We start from the raw sequence: 19,649 nt of genomic DNA, 5'->3' as shown, positions 1-19,649 counted from the left end.
GCTCAAGTCCCAGAGGGTGGGAGAGATGGGGGAGAATAATGGAAGGGATGGACACCAGGTCAGGATGCATTATTCTCATAAATTTGTGTTGAATTGAACTGCTTCATACAACTACTTAAGGGGAATTTTTAAAAATTAAAGAATAAAAGAGAAAAATGAGAAAAGGGAACAGATACTTTTTAGTGAATTATCTTCATCTTGAAAAGTACATAAAACTGCTCATTACTATATTTCTATTGTTTCTAATGTCATTCAAAAGTTTTCCCATAGCTTTGCGCAGTGGCAGTATTGTAGCCAATGAGGTTTATCCGAGGTGCGATTATTGCCGATTATTGCTAATTGAAAAGTTTTCCCAGTGATAACTGATAAAAAGAAGGAAGAAAAAGAATGAAGGAAGAGACGGCATAAATAAACAGCTAAGGAAAGGTTCTCTGAAAAGTGAGAAATTAAAAACACTCAGCTGGGTAATTCAGGGAATACCATAATATTTTAAGATAGAGTCAAAGATTCTATTTGCAGTCATCATGGAATCAGTGAGAAGAAAACAATTATTTTCAGACACTAGGTAGCACACAGTGTAGCACTGAGATTCTGAGAAAAGGACAGGTGGACATGAAGGTCTTTCTGTGCTAAAGAGAAGGTCTGAGTTTGGAAAACAAAGATAGCTGTACTTTGTGATGGAGATCATGAGGACAGGCGAGATAGGCAGACAAAGAACTCAGAAAATTTGCAGTACTCAAAATCTGTTGTTGAATAATAAGGACGACATGTATATGGTCTAATTCATCCAGAGTAGACAAAAAGAAAGAAAAGAAATGGAAAAAGAGAAGAGAAAGGAAGGAAAGAAGGGGAGGGGGGAGTGAAGGAGGGGGCGGGGGAACGGAGACAGGAAAAAAAAGAAATGATACAAAAAAAGATTTGCAAGGTGATTAATTCTTTTAGAGTTCGTTGAAAGGCATCTGAATTTGATCAACCAGAGCATTTATCCACTTCCCCAACCCCCACCCCACTTTTTCTACTCAAGGCTAGTGTTCTACCACTTTGAACCACAGTGACACTTCTGGTTTTCTGGTGCTCAATTGGAGATAAGAATCCTATAGACTTTCTTGCACCAGCTGGATTCAAACTTTGCTTTGAGATCTTAGCCCCCTGCATAGCTAGGATTACCCTGGTTTATCCAGAGCATTTCAATAGACACTATTCAAACCTTAATAGCAGCACTAAACTAGACCTAAAGGGGACTCTAAATCTACCCAAATTGCAGATTAAAAGGAAGTTTCAAAAGGATAATGTTGTTCCACACCATGCTTTCTTGAATATAATTCAACATTCAAGACAGACAACCAGCCAGACGCTGGTGGCTTATCTCCAATGACTCACCAGAAAACAAGAAAATGGCGCTGTGGCTTAAAGTTGATGGAGTGCTAGCTTTGAGCAAACAGAACTCAGGGATAGTGCCAATGTCCAGAGTTCAAACCCCATTAATGATTGACTGACCAAAAAAAAAAAAAGAAAGAGAAAGAAGGAAGGAAGGAAATGGAGGAAGGGAGGGAGGGAGGGAGGGAGGAAGGATGGAAGGAAGGGAGGAAAGAAGGAGGGAAGGATGGAAGGAAGGGAGGAAAGAAGGAAGGAAGGGGAAGGGCAGGGGGAAGGGGGAAGGGGGAAGGGGGAAGGGGGAAGGGGGAAGGGGGAAGGGGGAAGGGGGAAGGGAAAGGAAGGGAAGGCCTTTCAAACAGTCCAATCTGAAAGCCTGTGTCACCAACACTCCTGAACTGTAGGCCTGTTAAAAGTTCAGGCACATGAAAAACCTACCACTTTGATCTAAAAGTAGGAATAAAAAGTACTAGAAACATATTGGTAAATACTTAGGAAAGTCAAAGAACAAGATAATTAACTCCTCCTTGGATTTTGTTTGGACTCATTACGAAGCCCAAGCTAGCCACAAGCTCATCACTCACCCGATTCAGTTGAGTACTGAGATTACAGGTGTGTCCCCAGTAACTGACTTTTTTTTTGGTCCTATTGTGGAACTGAACTCAGGGCCTCCGCAAGTGCTCCACTACTTAAGCCATGCTCTCTACTCTCAATAGCTGACATGTGGGGTGGGGTGGGGGGACCTGGAGCTTATACTCAGGGCCTGGGCCCATTTTGCTCAAGGCTGGCACTCCACTACTTGAACCATAGCTCCACTTGTGGCTTTTTTGGTGCTTAGGGATAATCTTATGGACTTCCCTGCCTTTGGATCATGATCTTCAGATCTCATCTCCTAAATAGCAATGATTACAGGTGTGAACATCCTGAAATTTAGCATAATCGAAGAGAAAATGTACAATAACAATAGTACAAAGGACTGGGGAGGCAAAAAATAAGCTATATAAAGTCATATAACTTAACCACTAAAACTATTATATGAAGACATCTAAAAAAATCAACTGTGAAGATAAATGGAAACATAATAAGCCTGGTGCCGGTGGCTCACCCCTATAATCCTAGCTACTCAGAAGTCTGAAATCTGAGGATTGTAGTTCAAAGCCAGCACAGGCAGGAAAATCTGTGAGACTCATCTCCAATTAGTCATCAGAAAACTGGAAGTATTGCTGTGGCTCAAGTGGTAGAGCTCTAGCCTTGAGCTGAAGAGCTCAGGGATAGTACCCAGGTCCGGAGTTCAAGCCCCACAACCGACAGACAAACAAACAAACAAAAGAAGTCACAAAAAAGAAAAACATTAACTATGAACATGCATGGGAGAAACAGGAAAGAAACAGCAGGATTTAGCCAGACATTAGTAGCTCACACCTGTAATCCTAGCTACTTAAGAGGCTGAGATCTGAAGATCACATTCAAAGCCAGCTGGGGCAGGAAAGTCAGTGAGACTCTTTTCTCCAATTAACCACCAGAAAACTGGAAATGGAGTTGTGGCTCAAAATGGTAGAGTGCTAGCCTTGAGTGAAAAAGCTTAAGTGCAAAACCCAAACCCCAAATTCAAGCCCCATGACTGACCAAAAAAAAAAAGCAGGATTTAAAAGTTTTAACTCAGAGGGGGCTGGGAATATGGTCTAGTGGCAAGAGTGCTTGCCTCATATACATGAAGCCCTGGGTTCGATTCCTTAGCACCACATATATAGAAAAGGCCAGAGATGGCGCTGTGGCTCAAGTGGCAGAGTGCTAGCCTTGAGCAAAAAGAAGCCAGGGACAGTGTGCTCAGGCCCTTAGTACTAGGCCCAGGACTGGCAAAAACAAAACAAAACAAAAAAAAACTTTTAGCTCAGACATATTATAATTAGAAGGAAGATGGGGGACTGGGAATATGGTCCAGTGGTAGAGTGCTTTTCTCGAATACATGAAGCCCTGGGTTCGATTCCTCAGCACCATAGAAAAAGCCAGAAGTGGTGCTATGGCTCAAGTGGTAGAGTGCTAGCTTTGAGCAGAAAGAAGCCAGGGACAGTGCTCAGGCCCTGAATTCAAGCCCCAGGACTGGCAAAAAAAAAAAAAATTGAAGTTTGAAGCCAGCCTGGGTAGATAATTCTAAGAGACTCTAATCTCCAATTAACCAGGAAAAAAAAAAAAGGTAGCTCAAGTGGTAGAGTGCCAGCCTTGAATTATGGAAAAGCCAAGCAAGAGTGTGAGGCTCCGAGTTCAAGCCCCAGTATTGATACAAAAGGGAGGGGGAAAAAAGAGAAAGAGATGATCTGAATGGATATAAGATGCAACTATGGGCTATATAAAAGTTATCACTAAAATAAGACAAGTTAACTCACTTAAAATATAAAAATACAAGTTGAAAGCTAAAAACAACTACATAAATATGTTATACAAAAGGAGAATTGCTACATCAATATTTGACAAAGGAGATTTCAAGGAATAGTAAAAATGAAATTTCATGATAAAAGAATCACCTCATCCTGAAGACAGACCCCAACACATATGTATGTGCACAGTGCTATAAAAATCTGAAACAAAATTGACAGACTGAAAGGGGAAATAGAAAAACTACATTTGCAGTTGAAGATTTTGATACTACTTTGAGTAACTGCTAGAAAAAGAAAATCATTAGATTTTGACATTAGTAATCTACTTGACCTAAAAGGTATTTATAGAAAATTTTACTCAACAACAGCAAAACGTGTTTAAGTGCTATTAACATTCAGATCATATGCTGAATCATAAATCAAATCTTAATATGTTTAAAAGAATTGGAACCACATAAAGAATATTTTCTAACTACTAGGCAATTAAATTAATAACAAAAGTATATTTGGAAAATCACCAAGTAAGAGAAACAAAACAACACATTTCTAAATATCACAAGAGAAATGAGAAAATATTTTGAACGGAAGGAAAATGAAAATGGGCTGTTCTCAGGTGGGGCTTCCCTGAGTGGCGTTTGCTTCCCAGGTTGGGGTTGAGATGTTCTACATCCCCAGCCACCCCATCACCCCTATGGTGCAAAGAGGTGAAATTCACAAGCTGTACCAAGGTGAGAACTTAATCCTTGGCTTCAGCATCAGAGGGGGGATTGACCAGGATCCCTCCCAGAACCCCTTCTCAGAAGGTAAGGTAGACAAAGGCACTTATGTCACATAGGTATCTGGGCTGTAGATTGGAGACAAGATCATGCAGGTAAAAGGCTGGGACGTGACCATGGTGGCACATGACCAGGCTTGGAAGCGGCTCACCAATCCCTCAGAAGTGGTGCATTTGCTGGTGACAAGGCAGTTGCTGCAGAAGGCAGTGCAGCAGTCCATGTTGTCCTAGCACCTGGCCCTGACTCATGTCTTCCTGTTTGTACAGTGACATCACTACCATGTTCTGCCTATTTCCTGGCTTTTGTATACTGGGCCTCAGCTCAGAAGGGGGTCAGCTGATTCCCAGGCTGAGGCACCCTTCCTTGCCCTCTTACCCCAAGTCTGAGCTCTGGGAGCAGCAATTTCCCTTGGACACTGAAGATTAGAAACCAGGGCCTGAAGCTGAGTGGCTGTGCATCTGTAGCGACTAGATTCAACCCTCCCTCAGCCCTGCTGCCTGGCCACAGTAGTGCCCAGGCGAACAGGAAACACCTGAGAGTTGCCAACGCTAGGAAATGCCAGGTGGGGCCACTTTTCTGTTCGCTCTGGCTGCAGGGCTTGGCCCTGCCTATTACTTCCACAGTGTCTGTGCTGCATGCTTCCCTAGCACTGCACTGCTCCCCACAAGCCCATCTGGGGTCTAGACTCACACAGTACCAGCGCTACTAGGAAGGTTGAAGTGGTTGGGGTGGGCAGGCTCCTGTTCACCTCCTCTCCTCCCACGGGTGCTGGCCTCCTGAGGGTTTGTCTGCTTACAGGATTTAGATGAGTTCCAGAACTGACATTTCTGGGCAGCTCTCAGATTGCCTTTTCTTTCCTCTTCACTTGTGGGTTTCACTTTTGTATTTTTAAAATCATAACTATGATACAAAGTGTTTTTATCTTACTATTTGGAAAATGCTAAGTCTACTTTTGAATTTAGCTTAATAATTCACATCTGGGAGCAACTTTTCTTAGCACACAAACCTTAATTTGGTTAATGTGGAAATGGGGCAGTATAATGCTATCTCACATGTGACATCTTGTGCCTAATGAATGATGAAATGAAAAAAAAAAATGAAATAGCATACCAAAACTTATGGGACGGTGTTATCAGGAAAATTGTAGAACTAAAATTTTGTATTCGAAAACAAGCCTGTACACTGGTGGTTCACTCCTATAACACTATTCAGAAGGCTAAAATCACAGGATAACAGTTTGAAACCAGCCTAGGTAAACAAACACATGACATTCTTATCTCCAATAAACCAGGAAAAGTCAGAAAGTGGCTCAAGTAATAGAGTGCCAGCTGTGATTGAAAAAGCTAGGAGAAGGGGCTGGGGATATAGCCTAGTGGCAAAAGTGCCTGCCTCGGATACACGAGGCCCTAGGTTCGATTCCCCAGCACCACATATACAGAAAACGGCCAGAAGCGGCGCTGTGGCTCAAGTGGCAGAGTGCTAGCCTTGAGCGGGAAGAAGCCAGGGATAGTGCTCAGGCCCTGAGTGCAAGGCCCAGGACTGGCCAAAAAAAAAAAAAAAAAGAAAAAGAAAAAGCTAGGAGAAAGCCGGGTGCTGGTGGCTCATGCCTGTAATTCTAGCTACTCAGAAGTCTGAGATCTAAGGATCTTGGTTCTAGCCCCGGCAGGAAAGGTCGTGAGACTCATCTCCAATTAATCACAGAAAAAGCAAAAAATGATGCTGTGGCTCAAGTGGCAGAGCACTAGCCTTGAGTAAAAGCTCAGGGACAGCACCCAGGCCCAGAGTTCAAGCTCCTGGACTGGCAAAAAAGAAAAAAAAAAAAAGCTGAATGAAAGCAGGGAGCCCTAAGTTTAAATCCCAGTACCAATAAATAAATAATGATAGGCTTTCAGATGAAGTTAGAGAACAAATTAAACCAAAACAAATGATAAATAAGATAACCATATAAATCAATAAAAATAAAAGAAAATGAAACTAAAAGCTAATTCCTCAAAAAGACTAATAATGAAAGTTCCACTTTCATCTTTTTCATGAAACAGGCAATGATGAAAAGCATTAGATGACCATGACTCTTCTGGCAAAAACTTACTCCAAGTAAGGACTGTCGCCAACCATTTATGGATTTGTAATGAGACAATTTTTCACTGGAGATTCAAGAACAGGGAGGCTCATTTGCACTTCTTAGGTTTATAAAGGTGGGGCTGATGCACTTGGAAATATATCAGCTGAGAGGTCTACAAAAGTCGACAGAGGCAAAGCTCTAAGGAGAAACTAGTAATCTAGCAATAGTTCAAAAGCATACATGGGTTTTGCATTTTTATAGCAACTTCCTTGACACAACAAACACTTCTGTACTTTTTTCACAAATAAGCAGAAATCTTGGAAACCCTAAGCCTCTAAGACATAGATTTTCTATCTTATTGCACTAAGGACACTCAGTAGCAGAGAATTCTTAGAGAAAGCAGGTCCTGAGAGCCGCCTCTGATGGTAAGAACTGGTATTTTTTTTCAGAATGCTTTAGCTCAAAGTGGCTGAAATAGCAAAACCAAAGAAAATATCCCAAAGCATAGGAACCAGAATAAATAGCAAGCTGTAACAAAACCACAGACATACCACATACACTCCTCAGAGTGTCTCTCTCCCCACTTGGTATCTAGAGTGACTTTCTAACAAGGATAACCTGTTCTCCTCTCCCATCACTCAGTTGTTTGGAAACAATCTAAAAAATGGACATAAATCTCTTAGGATTCTGAAAGATGACCTGCTTTTTAAAAAATAATTTCTTTTATACAATCACCCTGAATATGCTATGTCCTTTCTGGTTTTTGGTTGTTTTTTTTTTTTTAATCCTTTCTGTTTTCATCTCCTATACTTCAGGACCAAACCCAATTGCAAAACCAATTTAAGCTGGTCAGTTCTCCCTGTCCATGCCTCTCAAGCCCACTACCAAAGGGCTCTCCACTGTCCCATGATTTATTGATCTGGCAGGCTGACTCTGCCCTTCAGCAAGGTGGATCAGATAATGAACCTCACAGTGGGTGACTAGTGTGAGAGGCCATCAGTTGGTTAAAGGAATGATGACAGTGACTTCCTTTTAATTTCCCTGGGCAGTCACTTCCGCCTTCCTGGCTTTTGTTTGGTTGAAGCCCTAGACAATCTTTGTGAAGCTTTTCTTTGCACTAATTATAGATACAACATGCCAAGGGCCTTACCCTGCACAAGTCAAGGTATTCAATCACACTAAGAGGCAGCCAAGTAACGGGAGTGAGGGAAACACAATCCACACAAATATCACTTCATGTTGCAAATGGGGCACTCTACCCAGTTCCAATCCAAAGGCAGATGTCTTTGCACTCTCCAGCTGAGGTTTCTTATCACATCTCAGAGAGGGAAACAGAACACATCTCTGATCCTAACTTGCCAGTCTTCACCTATTCCTTCCTAGCTGGTAAATATCTGTGGGCCAGGCACACTTGAGGGGCAGAAATAGGGAGGGCTGTGGTTTGTCAACAGAAAAATGTGGATATGGTGGTGCATACATGTCATGCCAACTATAGTGGGAAGCATAAATAAAAGGATTACAGTCCAAGTTGGCCTGGGTAGGAAATAACACCCTAGCTCAAATGAATAACCAGAGGTGCCAAAAAAAAAAAAAAAAAAAAAGAAAAGAAAAAGAAAGCTAGAGACAAGATTCAAGATGTAGAGCAACTGTGTAGCAAGTGTGGGGCTGTGAGTTCAAACCCCAGTAACCAAAAGAAAAGACAAGAAATCCCATGAACAACTTCCTTCCTAGCTGGGAGTGTTAATTTTTAGACTGTAATATCCTTTGAGCAAAATCACTAAGGCAAGTCAAGACTCTATTTGGTACTTGACAAAAACATTTCAAAATAACACTGCTTATAAAAGTTTATACAGTAGCACTTCTAGCCTTGAATAGTACCACAGTGGCAAATCATACTCTTCCAAGTACATCTTTAAAAGTGCTCAGCCAGCCGAGCACTGGGAGCTTACTACTATAATCCTAGGCACTCAGAGGCTGAGATCTGAGAATTGCGGTTTGAAGTCAGCCCAGGCAGGAATGTTCTTGAGACTTTTTTCTTTTTGTCAGTCATGGGGCTTGAACTGTCTGTCCCTGAGCTTTTTCACTCGAAGCTAGAACTCTACCACTTTGAGCCACAGCACCACTTCCATTTTTTTTTTTTTCTGGTGGTTAATTAGAGGTAATAGTCTCTCAGATTTTCCTGTCTGGGCTGGCTTCAAACTGTGATCCTCAGATCTCAGCCTCCTGATTACAGGCATGAGCAGTGCCAGGCTTCTGTGAGACTCAGAAAACTGGAAATGGCCCCGTGGCTCAAAGTAGTATAGCACTAGCCTTGAGCACAAAAGCTCAAGGACAGGGCCCAGGCCCTGAGTTCAAGCCCCACAATGGATGGAGGAAAAAAAAAGTGCTGAATCACTTCCTTGGGGAAGAGATTGTAATTCAAACAAGCAAACTTCCTAAATATAAATATCTACAAGCAGAAGGAGATAGATAAAACCAGACTGACCAAGGAAATCCTACTTGAACTCTCCTAATAACCTAGAACTAAAGATCTTAGGTCAAATGAAGAAAGCAAAGACTGCTTTGCTAACAACGACATAGAATTCCTATGTGTTCCAATACTGTTCCTCCTATGACCTGCCATGTAATTTCACAATTGCCAGGCTGAAGAAAGACCAGGAGTAGATGTGACAGTCATTTGGAAAAAATGCTGACAGTGGCAGAAGTAAAAATAAAATGAGTTCTTCTCTACCACTGGCCTTTGCATTCACCTAGCTTGGAAGCATTCAGATATTCATTTTGAGATTTTTTTTTTTTTTTGCCTTTTGAACAAAATAAATAAATTTGGAAAATAAGTAAAACTCAATATACTTTTTAGATTTTGTACCATATAAATAAATTCTTTATTAAGTAAAAAACATTTTTAAGAAGTCACTATGCCCCTTTGATGTATAGAAAAAGTTTTATTTCTCACCATGACCTTCCTGGGACACCTGGGTAAGGAGACTCTACTCTTAAGTATAAAGCTATCAACGGTTGCCAGAATCCTCTATCCAGGCATTTCTGCCCACCAAGAAGGCAAACTGTCTAGCCCCCTGTTGGATAATTTTTGTCCTCAACTGAAAAGATCCTTCCCAATCCAGAACTTTCCCCTATCTTTGTTTATATTTGTATTGTGTCCCTCTCCATCTTCCTATCTGTTGTTATTTCTTCCTTCAAAATACTGACAAGACTCAGGTTGGTTAAGACCTGATGCCCAGGCTGATGAAACAGAAAAGGTTTTGGACTTTGGAGTCAGACAGACCTAGGTTCACATTACAGCTTTATCCTTTATATCGGTGCGCTTCTGAACAAATTAATCTCATTAGTGTCCTCCTCTATAAAATGCTAATTATACCTATCCTGAATGCTGATGTAATAATTAAGTAAATAACCATATAAAAGGGTTGAACTCAATAATTATTGCTTCTTTCTTCTTACCTATTTGTATTTGTTTCAAATCTCCAATACTTTCTTTCTTATAAAGTGTTTCTGGTAGGGCAGCTGATTTCCTGGTTCAAGTACAAATGGTCACCCTGGCAGCACATAATTAACTGACCCTCTTCTCAAGATGCCTATATAACACAAAGTTGATTATAGAGGGTAAGCAGCTTGTAGGAAAGCCCTTCTGCTGAATTTGTATCTTTCCTGCTTATTAATGTACTCGGTAAACAAATTACTCATACCACCCTCTCACCCTCCCCTCCCCTCCCTTTTTAAAAATGACAAACAGGTCAACTAAAATGCCATCATCTACACAAAGGCAACAAGAAAGGCAAGGTCAGAAGGCCAACTCTATGTCACATGCTTGCACTCAAATAGTTCCCGCAGTCACCATAACACATAGCTACATGGAGACAGTGCAAGACAACTACAGGCTATGGTAGAAAAACACAATGCCAAGTACAGGAAACAGTTATGGCTATTGTGTGAATTAAATCTCAGCACTCCAGCATATGTCTTACCATGGCTGTTTTACATGATGCTTAGGGTTCTATCATAAGTTGAGAAAACATCACAGGGGCTTCTTATGGTAGGCTATTCAGAAGTCTTAATTGCTGTAAGTTCTAAAGGTACCGTGGGGAGAATTTTTTTACAGGTAGTTCCCACGGGAAAGTAAACTACATTCATTTTCTGATCAGAAACCCTGACACATGGCATCACAGTCCTTCACTGGTCTTCCTCAACAACCACTGGCGTTCTGGAGCTGGCTCACACAAGCCTGGCCTGGGAGAGCTGACTGTTAAATGTCAAGAATTTGGGAGCCAGCTGGCTTCCATAGTAGCTATGGCAAAGCATTCACACTGAACACAACAATCCATTCCTCTCCTTCTACTCACGTTCCCTAATGGCTGTTACACATTTCCTAGCAAATCAAGAGTGAACAATCAGTCTCAGGCTTGGGTTCCTCATAATCCGTTAAGCTCTTAGGACTTTCTCCCAAGATTTTTTTTTTTTTTTTTTGGCCAGTCCTGAGGCTTGAACTCAGGGCCTGGGCATTGTCCCTGGCTTCATTTTGCTCAAGGCTAGCACTCTACCACTTGAGCCACAGTTTAACTTCTGGCTTTTTCTATATATGTGGTGTTGAGGAATTGAATCCAGGGCTTCATGTATGCAAGGCAAGCACTTTACCACTAGGCCATATTCTCAGCCCCACCAAGATTTTATGCTTTTTTTTGGCCAGTCCTGGGCCTTGGACTCAGGGCCTGAGCACTGTCCCTGGCTTCCTTTTTGCTCAAGGCTAGCACTCTGCCACTTGAGCCACAGCGCCACTTCTGGCCGTTTTCTGTATATGTGGTGCTGGGGAATCGAACCCAGGGCCTCATGTACACGAGGCAAGCTCTCTTGCCACTAGGCCATATCCTCAGCCCAGATTTTATGTTTTGTACATTCTTTCTCAAGTAATGGATGCTATTCAGGTCTCCTATCAATGCAGTACCTCACAAACTGGAAGCTCACTTCTTACTAGTATAATAGCTCATGCCTCTCTGGGTAAAACTAGCTATGCATCATTTCTAACATTCAAAAGTCCTTTATAATGGCTTGTAGGATCAGGAGAAAACAAAAAAAAGGTTTAGAAAGATTACTTACAGGTAGAAATTAAGTCACAATATTATTTTATCATAGTATTTTTGAAGGCACATCTTATAAAACACTATATGGGCCTCCTCTGAGTCCAAAATCCAAAGCTCTAATGAGGGTGGAAACTTAAAGAAATAATGAGAAGTTAAACCCCATCAAAATGTCCAATACTGAACTGGGTGCAATGGCTCATGCCTATAATCCCATAATGGCTATACTAAAGAGGCTAAGATCTGAGGATCATGGTTTGAAGCCAAGCCAGGCAGAAGAAAGTCCGTGAGACTCTTCATTTCCAATAAACTACTCAGAAAAGGCTGGAAGTGGCGCTGTGGCTCAAGTGGCACAGAACTAGCCTTCAGTAAAAGAAGCTTAGGGACAGCTCCCAGGCCCTACGTTCAAGTCTAAGGTCCAGAAAAAAAAATCTTAATTATTCAAAGGGATTTCAATTCAACATGTCAGTTTATATGCTTCTTGATCAATGTCATCCCTTCCATCCTCTCCTCATCTCTCCCAATCCCATCTCTCCCCTCAGGCTACTTTTCACATACATACATTGAATATTATGACTGTATTTGTCCACCCCTTCTTGCTCCATTCGTTTGCCTTCCCTCCCCTTGAGAACACCACATGTTTTTGGCTTCCTGGTATTCAAGAAGCTAGTTGTTTAAAGTATTTATACCCTCCCCTGTGTACATCATACTTTAGTCAATGTTTATTGTTTTTGTTTGTTTGTTTGTTTGTTTTGGCCAGTCCTGGGCCTTGGACTCAGGGCCTGAGCACTGTCCCTGGCTTCTTCCCGCTCAAGGCTAGCACTCTGCCACCTGAGCCACAGTGCCCCTTCTGGCCGTTTTCCATATATGTGGTGCTGGGGAATCGAACCGAGAGACTCATGTGTAGGAGGCAAGCACTCTTGCCACTAGGCCATATTCCCAGCCCAGTCAATGTTTATTGTATATATGCACATATCTCTCTACTATGTTTTCATGTATGTTATTATTATTATTATTATTATTATTATTATTATTTTTGCCAGTCCTGGGCCTTGGACTCAGGGCGTGAGCACTGTCCCTGGCTTCTTTTTTGCTCAGGACTAGCACTCTGCCACTTGAGACACAGTACCACTTCTGGCCTTTTCTAAATATATGTAGTGCTGGGGAATCGAACCCAGGGCTTCATGTATACAAGGCAAGCACTTTTACCACTAGGTAATATTCCCAGCCCTTCCTGTATGTTTATAATTTAGACCTAACTTGCACATATCAGAGAAAACATGTGTCATTTGTCTTTCTGAGCCTAACTTCATTTAATGTAATTTTTTTCTAGGTCCATTATTTCCTTGTAAATGACATAATATTCTACTTCCTGAAGAATGAGTAAACTAAGTAAAATTCCACTATATGTATAGGTGTGTATATGCACACACCTACACATTTTCTTGATCCATTTGTCCATCATAGGCATCTGGGATGCTTCTATTACTTGGCTATGGTGAATGGTGCACATGGGTGTGCAAGGGTCTTTACTGTATCCTGACTTGTAATCTTTCGGATAAATGTCTAACAGCAGAATTGAGATCACAGGGCAAGTTTTTTGTTTGTTTGTTTTGCCAGTCCTGGAGCTTGAACTCAGGGTATGGGCACTGTCCCTGAGATTCTTATACTCAAGGATAAAGTACTACCAATTGAGTCACAGCACCACTTCTGACTTTTTTCTGTTTATGTGGTACTGAGGATTAGAACCCAGGGCTTGATGCATGCTAAGCAAGCACTCTACCACTAAGCCACATTTGCAGCTGAGATCATAGAGTAGTTCTATGCTTGGTTTTTTGAGGAATCTCCAAACTCCTCAAAGATAATTTTGAAGATGTACTAGAAACAAGCCAAATCTAGTAGTTTCATAGTTCCTAGAAAAGCAAGTTACAGTTTTTCTCTAATCTTTATTCATAAAGATATGTCAAATGCAAAAAAGGAGGCCAAAATGTTCTCTCCTACTTTTGTATATAGAAACTGACTCATGCCTGTAATCCTAGCTACTCAGGAGGCTGAGATTTAAGGATCTTGTATGTTAAATGAAATAAGCAGTCACAGAAGTATATTATTTCGGGCTGGGAATATGGCCTAGTGGCAAGAGTTCTTGCCTTGTATACATGAAGCCCCGGGTTCGATTCCCCAGCACCATATATATAGAAAATGGCCAGAAGTGGGGCTGTGGCTCAAGAGGTAGAGTGCTATCCTTGAGCCCCCCACCCCCCCCAAAAAAAAAAAAAACGAAGCCAGGGACAGTGCTCAGGCCCTGAGTCCAAGGTCCAGGACTGGCAAAAAAAAAAAAGAAGTATATTATTTCACTAAGACACCTAGATTAGTTAAATTCAGAGTCAGAGAACAGAACAGTTCTTACCACAGGTTGGGGGCGGGCACCAATGGGTGTTATTATTTAATGACTATAGGGTATTAGCACGACACAATGAGAAAGTTCTAGAGAGACAGATAGTGGTGATGGTTTTGTACAGCAATGTGAACATACAGAATGTTTACTTAAAAAATGGGCCAGAGGCATGGCTCAGTGGTAGAGTATATATCTAGCAAGAATGAGGCCCTGGGTTAAAAGCCCAATAACACACACACACACACACACACACACACACACACACACACACAGTGAAAAATTGTAAATATTTTAATCACATGCAGAAAAAGAGCTCAAAATAAAGAGGTTTCTGTATATATACACTATAAAAATGCACTCACTTTATTTATTTTTGCCAGTACTGGGGCCTAGGCACTATCCCTGAGCTGCTTTTACTCAAGACTAGCATTCTACCTCTTCAGCCACAGCAACACTTCTGGCTTTTTCTGTTTATGTAGTACTGAGGAATCAAACCCAGGGCTTCACGCATGCTAGGCAAGCAATCTACCACTAAGCCACATTCTGAGCTCCACATTCACTTTATTACATCAGAAAATGTACTAATCAGTCATGATGAGGATATTAACTCATTAACAAGCCCTGCCCTCCATGAAGCCAATGAGAATTAACAGAAAATTATCATCTATCTTCTACATGTCTGGGAAAAAAAAGCCCAGGCTTTGTTTAGTCAGTCAGTAGTAATGCATTGCCCTGAAATGTCTATAACAAAGACTAGATTGTACCTGGAGGTTGTCAGAATACAAGAAGTCAAAAATTTCTTACCAGAAGAAAATGACAGGGCTGGGAATATGGCCTAGTGGCAAGAGTGCTTGCCTCCTACACATGAAGCTCTTGGTTCGATTCCCCAGCACCACATATATAGAAAATGGCCAGAAGGGGCACTGTGGCTCAGGTGGCAGAGTGCTAGCCTTGAGCAAGAAGAAGACAGGGATGGTGCTCAGGCCCTGAGTCCAAGGCCCAGGACTGGCCAAAGAAAAGAAAAGAAAATGACAAGTTAAGCAGGCAAATCTAGCAGAAAGCCTTGTCTTATCTGCTAAGTTACTGCTATAATTCTAGTTAATGCCCATCTGTGGTCTTAGGTTTTATTTTAGAAGTACATTCAACTCTACTGGAGATTAAATTCTTGACTTTTTTCCCTATTCAGTTCAAACACTTATAGAACCCTACTGCATCCCAAAGCCCTATGAGAAGATGTGAATACTCTTAACATTAAGTGACTTTAGCATTAATGTTCATAAGTGAAGGGAGAGAAGTACTCTAACACATGTTGGAGATAAACAAGGCAGTCAAATACTTCTAATCTGACAGGGCTGAGAATAAAACCAAGTGCACGATAAAGCTGTCATTTAGTACTCGATGGCAACTAGAAAAGACAAAGAACTATTTCAAGGGTGGTTTGATTTTTCTTCCCCACCCCCCCAGTCCTGGGGCTTGGATTCAGGGCCTGAGCACTGTCCCTGGCTTCTTTTTGCTCAAGTCTAGCACTCTAACCACTTGAGCCACAGTGCCACTTCTGGCTTTTTCTGTTTATATGGTGCTGAGGAACTGAACCCAGGGCTTTATGCATGCTAGGAAAGCACTTTACCATTAAGCCACATTCCCAGCCCTTAAGGGTGGTTTCGCAAAGGGTATTAAAGCCAGGCACCAGTGGCTCACACCTGTAACCCTAGCTACTTAGGAGGCTGAGGTGTAAGGATTGCGGTTCAAAGCCATCCTCAGCAGGAAAGTTTATGAGATTCTTTTCTCTGATTAACCACCAGAAAACCAGAAGCAGCACTGTGGCTCAAATTGGTAGAACGCTAGTCTTGAGTGCAAAAGCTCAGGGAGAGTGCCCAAGCCCTGAGTTCAAGCCCCACAAATGAAAAAAGGAAGGAAGGAAGGAAGGAAGGAAGGAAGGAAGGAGGGAGGGAGGGAGGGAGGGAGGGAGGGAGGGAGGGAGGGAGGGAGGGAGGGAGGAAGGAAGGAAGGAAGGAAGGAAGGAAGGAAGGAAGGAAGGAAGGAAGGAAGGAAGGAAAGTAAAGGGTATCAGGATAGCAGTACCCTCCCAATCTTTCCAAGGCAAAAAGATTGCTAAGGGAGGTAAAAACTCTTTGACAGCAAGTACTATACTGAGATTACTCACCACTGATCCCCACTACTCAGAACATCTTGTATTGCCACAGGCATGCAATTATTTATTGTCTAAGTAAATCTTTGATAGTCTCTATCTCTTCCCTGTTCTTGGACAGATACTCTCCCTTTCCCTAGGAACTGCCTCATTTCTGGTATATAGACTTCTTTTGAGATGTATTTTTATTACTTCATTTACTTTGGAAAAAAAGTTGAAGGAGGGTTAGGACACATGCTTGCTAATCATCCTTTTCCAGATTGCCTCATGCACCACAATGGGATTTTATTATTGGTCTGTGGCTGCTACTGCTGGAAAAAGATTTCAGCCTGACCTTCACAAGCTGCTGGGGATGAATGCTGCACGTGACTGACAGCAAAATGTGTCTTACTGATTTTTTTTTAAGCCTCCAGACTAACCAGATCTTACTGTGGAAGGAAAGAAAATTACTCCTCTCACTGTACTGATCTCAGGGTGTTGCAATCCTCTACATAAAAATGAAATAGTAACATTGACACAAATTGGTCTAACAGGAAAAGGTAGCAGCACCAAGAAACACTTCTCAGAGGGTACCAGCTTCAAAGAACAGAACTCTGAACTGCTCAATGGACAGAGAGAAAAAAGAACTTAAAACAGAGCCATTTATAAAAACAGTTTTAGGGCTGGGAATGTGGCTTAGTGGTAGAGTGCTTGCTTAGCATGCCTGAGGCCCTGGGTTTGACTCCTCAGTAACACATAAATAGAAAAGGCTGGAAGTAGTGCTCTGGCTCAAGTGATAGAGAGCTACCCTTGAGCAAAAGAATTTTGGGATAATGCCCAGGCCCTGAGTTCAAGCCCCAGAACTGGCAAAAAAAAAAAAAAAGCAGTTTTAAATGTGAGGAGGCATTCACACAACTGGCCTCACAAAAGAGAACAAACACCTCCAAGGAAACAACTGATAGACCAACAGAGTCCAATCCATCTGGTTGAGGAAAGGGCCACTGCAGGGAATCCTGAGAAGCCTGTCTGTTAAGAAAAGGCTTGCCTGGTGCCTCATTGGGTGAGGTGAATAGCTTTTAAGGAATGTCAGATTACATCATTATATTCCATAGCTGCCAGTTAAGAGCTCAGAAAAGGCTTATAATGATGCACTGGCAAGAAAGGACGAGTGGAACATATGTGGTCTTCTTACTGGCTTGAAATCTATATCTTGGCCCCTTCAACTTGAGAGTAAGATAGGAAAGAAAGAAGAAAAATTCTATATGTTTTATTTTGTGCTTTTAACAAGAGACTGAATAGCCTCAAAATTAAATATCAGGTTCAACCCCACACCATGCTAAAGCCCCATCTGGACTTTTATATAATGCTGAGTTGAGTACAACAAGCACTTTGAGAGGAAGGGAAATCAGGCCAGACGCAAACAAAACACACACACACACACACACACACAGCCATCTAAATCTCTTAACTCAGTCTATGCTTTAGAAAAACCTGCTTGGAAGTAATTGCTCAAAGCAAAGGGAACTCAATTACTGAGGAAAAAAAATCTGTCACAATGAGAGCTCATGTTTTAACGAGACAAACAGTTTTAAATTAAGCTGAACTCAGAGTTTTCCTAATGGCATTTTCATCCATTTCTAAGTTCTCATTTAAAAAAAATCAAAATGACTCTAAAATTAAAAGAGAAATGCTTTATCATTCACTCTGAAACAATAATTCTCTAAAATTTCACCTGTGTACCTTCTATATAATTAAACAAATCCTTATGGTGGTACAAATTCAATCGGTACTACTCTATTTAAAGTACTATCAAACAATTCTACACTAATTCCCCTTGGCAGCTTGGCTCTTACAGTCTCTGCTAAAAGCTCAGCCACAGAACTGCCTGCTATCATAGAGAAAGCAAGTGCCTGATCCCAGACACTGACTAGGTCACTCTGGGGAAAGTAATGGCTTACCTGCTCCTCCGACAGTTGAGATATATGATTCACTGCAGCATAGGACTCAATTTTGGGATTAAAGTGGTTGATGATGGCTCTGAAAGAAATAATTATCATTAACATGACATCAAATGGAAGAAACCTTTCTGGTTTAACATACTAGATCAAATGATTTTAAGAAAATAACTCTGCTTTCACTGGACCATGGAGAGGTTACAAACTGGAATGGAAAAGGTTTAAAAATTTATTACAAAAAAGTTGAAGCACTTCTGCTTATGCAAATGAGCTAAGGAGAAAACCTCATAACCAAACAACCAAAAATCATGACAGAAATTCTTTAGACAAGAAATAAGACTCCAGTTGTTGTCCACTAGGGGGCTCTGGTGTTCTAATCTGAAAGAAAGCGGTCTGTTCTAACTTGGAAGAATAGAAGAATTCATCAAAGCTGGCCCCAAATGTTGGGTAAATACAGTCTCCATAGTCTAGAGGCAATCATCACACCAAAATCGTAACTCTAATTACTTAAGCCAAAGTCTGAGAATTATTTTCAAATATTCCCTGTCACTTGCCCACACTCCAGATCACCGTATCCTACAAAATCTACCTTTCAAAAATCCCTGAAATTTGAACTGAAAGTGTGCCTCAAGTGGTAGAATGCCTACCTAACAAGCTCCAAAAGCCTTGAATTCAAACCCTAGTACTGCCAAGCAAACAAGAAAATCCAAACTAAAAATACCTGAAATTTGATTTAAGTATATTTACCTGAAACTAATATATTGGTATAGTTTCTTATCATTTCTTGCCTGTTATCACAGAAAGAACATAGGCTTTAGATCAAAGTTTGACATGAGTCTGACCAATAATTTTACGTAGTATATATGTAGATAGCTCCTTCTGTAGTAGGTAGAGTTTAAATTTTCATTCATGCAAAGAAAGGGCTAGAACTAGTGACTTAGAGTAGCAAAGGGGAAACCAGTAATTTTACAGTAAAGAAATCTGGTAAACACTACCTTAACCAAATGCTGAGGATTAATATCACCAATAATGTCCTATGGATGTCATATAACTCATGGTATCTTATCACGAGAAGGGCACATTATCTCTGTGGAATCCTTCTAAACACCTATAACCGTAACACCTATAACTGTTTTTGTTAAGATGTTTATGATGCAATTTAAATAACAATCTTATTATACAGTATTAAAAATGTCCACAATACAATCAAGATTACTTGAACATATGAAGAACCAGGAAAATCTCTGCTCATGTGCACAAAGATAATAGATATTGAAATGATCAAATTCACTGAATTGTCCATTTAAAATTGGTGCATTTATTATATGCAAATTATGCTTCTATTTACCCAAGGAGAGCACAACAATAAAAGGAGGACAGATTAAAATACTGTATTGTATTTTCTCTATAGTGTAAGGTAAATTGACTTTTTTCTCTCCTTTTATTTACTTTACATTTTCTATTTTTAAATTAGCATACATTAATACTATTAAT

At 40.9% G+C, this 19,649-nt stretch overlaps 2 protein-coding genes and 1 pseudogene across 3 annotated transcripts in view; 2 read left to right on the top strand and 1 right to left on the bottom strand.

Moving 5' to 3' along the window:
- Positions 1–19,649, bottom strand: part of Armh3 (armadillo like helical domain containing 3) — a 177,338-nt gene that overhangs the window by 10,510 nt on the left and 147,179 nt on the right. For both annotated transcript variants that reach the window (XM_048338396.1, XM_048338395.1), the window contains one exon: positions 18,159–18,237. In XM_048338396.1, coding sequence (XP_048194353.1) covers positions 18,159–18,237 — 79 coding nt within the window. The remainder of the gene's footprint in view (positions 1–18,158; positions 18,238–19,649) is intronic.
- On the top strand, positions 269–365 carry LOC125347497 (annotated as a pseudogene).
- Positions 4,203–5,799, top strand: LOC125346133 (tax1-binding protein 3-like). The gene is given in 1 exon segment (XM_048338397.1): positions 4,203–5,799. A coding segment is annotated over 1 exon segment (348 nt). The 5' UTR covers positions 4,203–4,407; the 3' UTR covers positions 4,756–5,799.

This window comes from Perognathus longimembris, chromosome 2 (assembly GCF_023159225.1).
Source record: "Perognathus longimembris pacificus isolate PPM17 chromosome 2, ASM2315922v1, whole genome shotgun sequence".
In the NCBI taxonomy this organism is placed as follows: Eukaryota; Metazoa; Chordata; class Mammalia; order Rodentia; family Heteromyidae; genus Perognathus; species Perognathus longimembris.
Note: the sequence above shows the minus strand (reverse complement) of the source record. Positions and strands in the feature narration are given on the sequence as shown.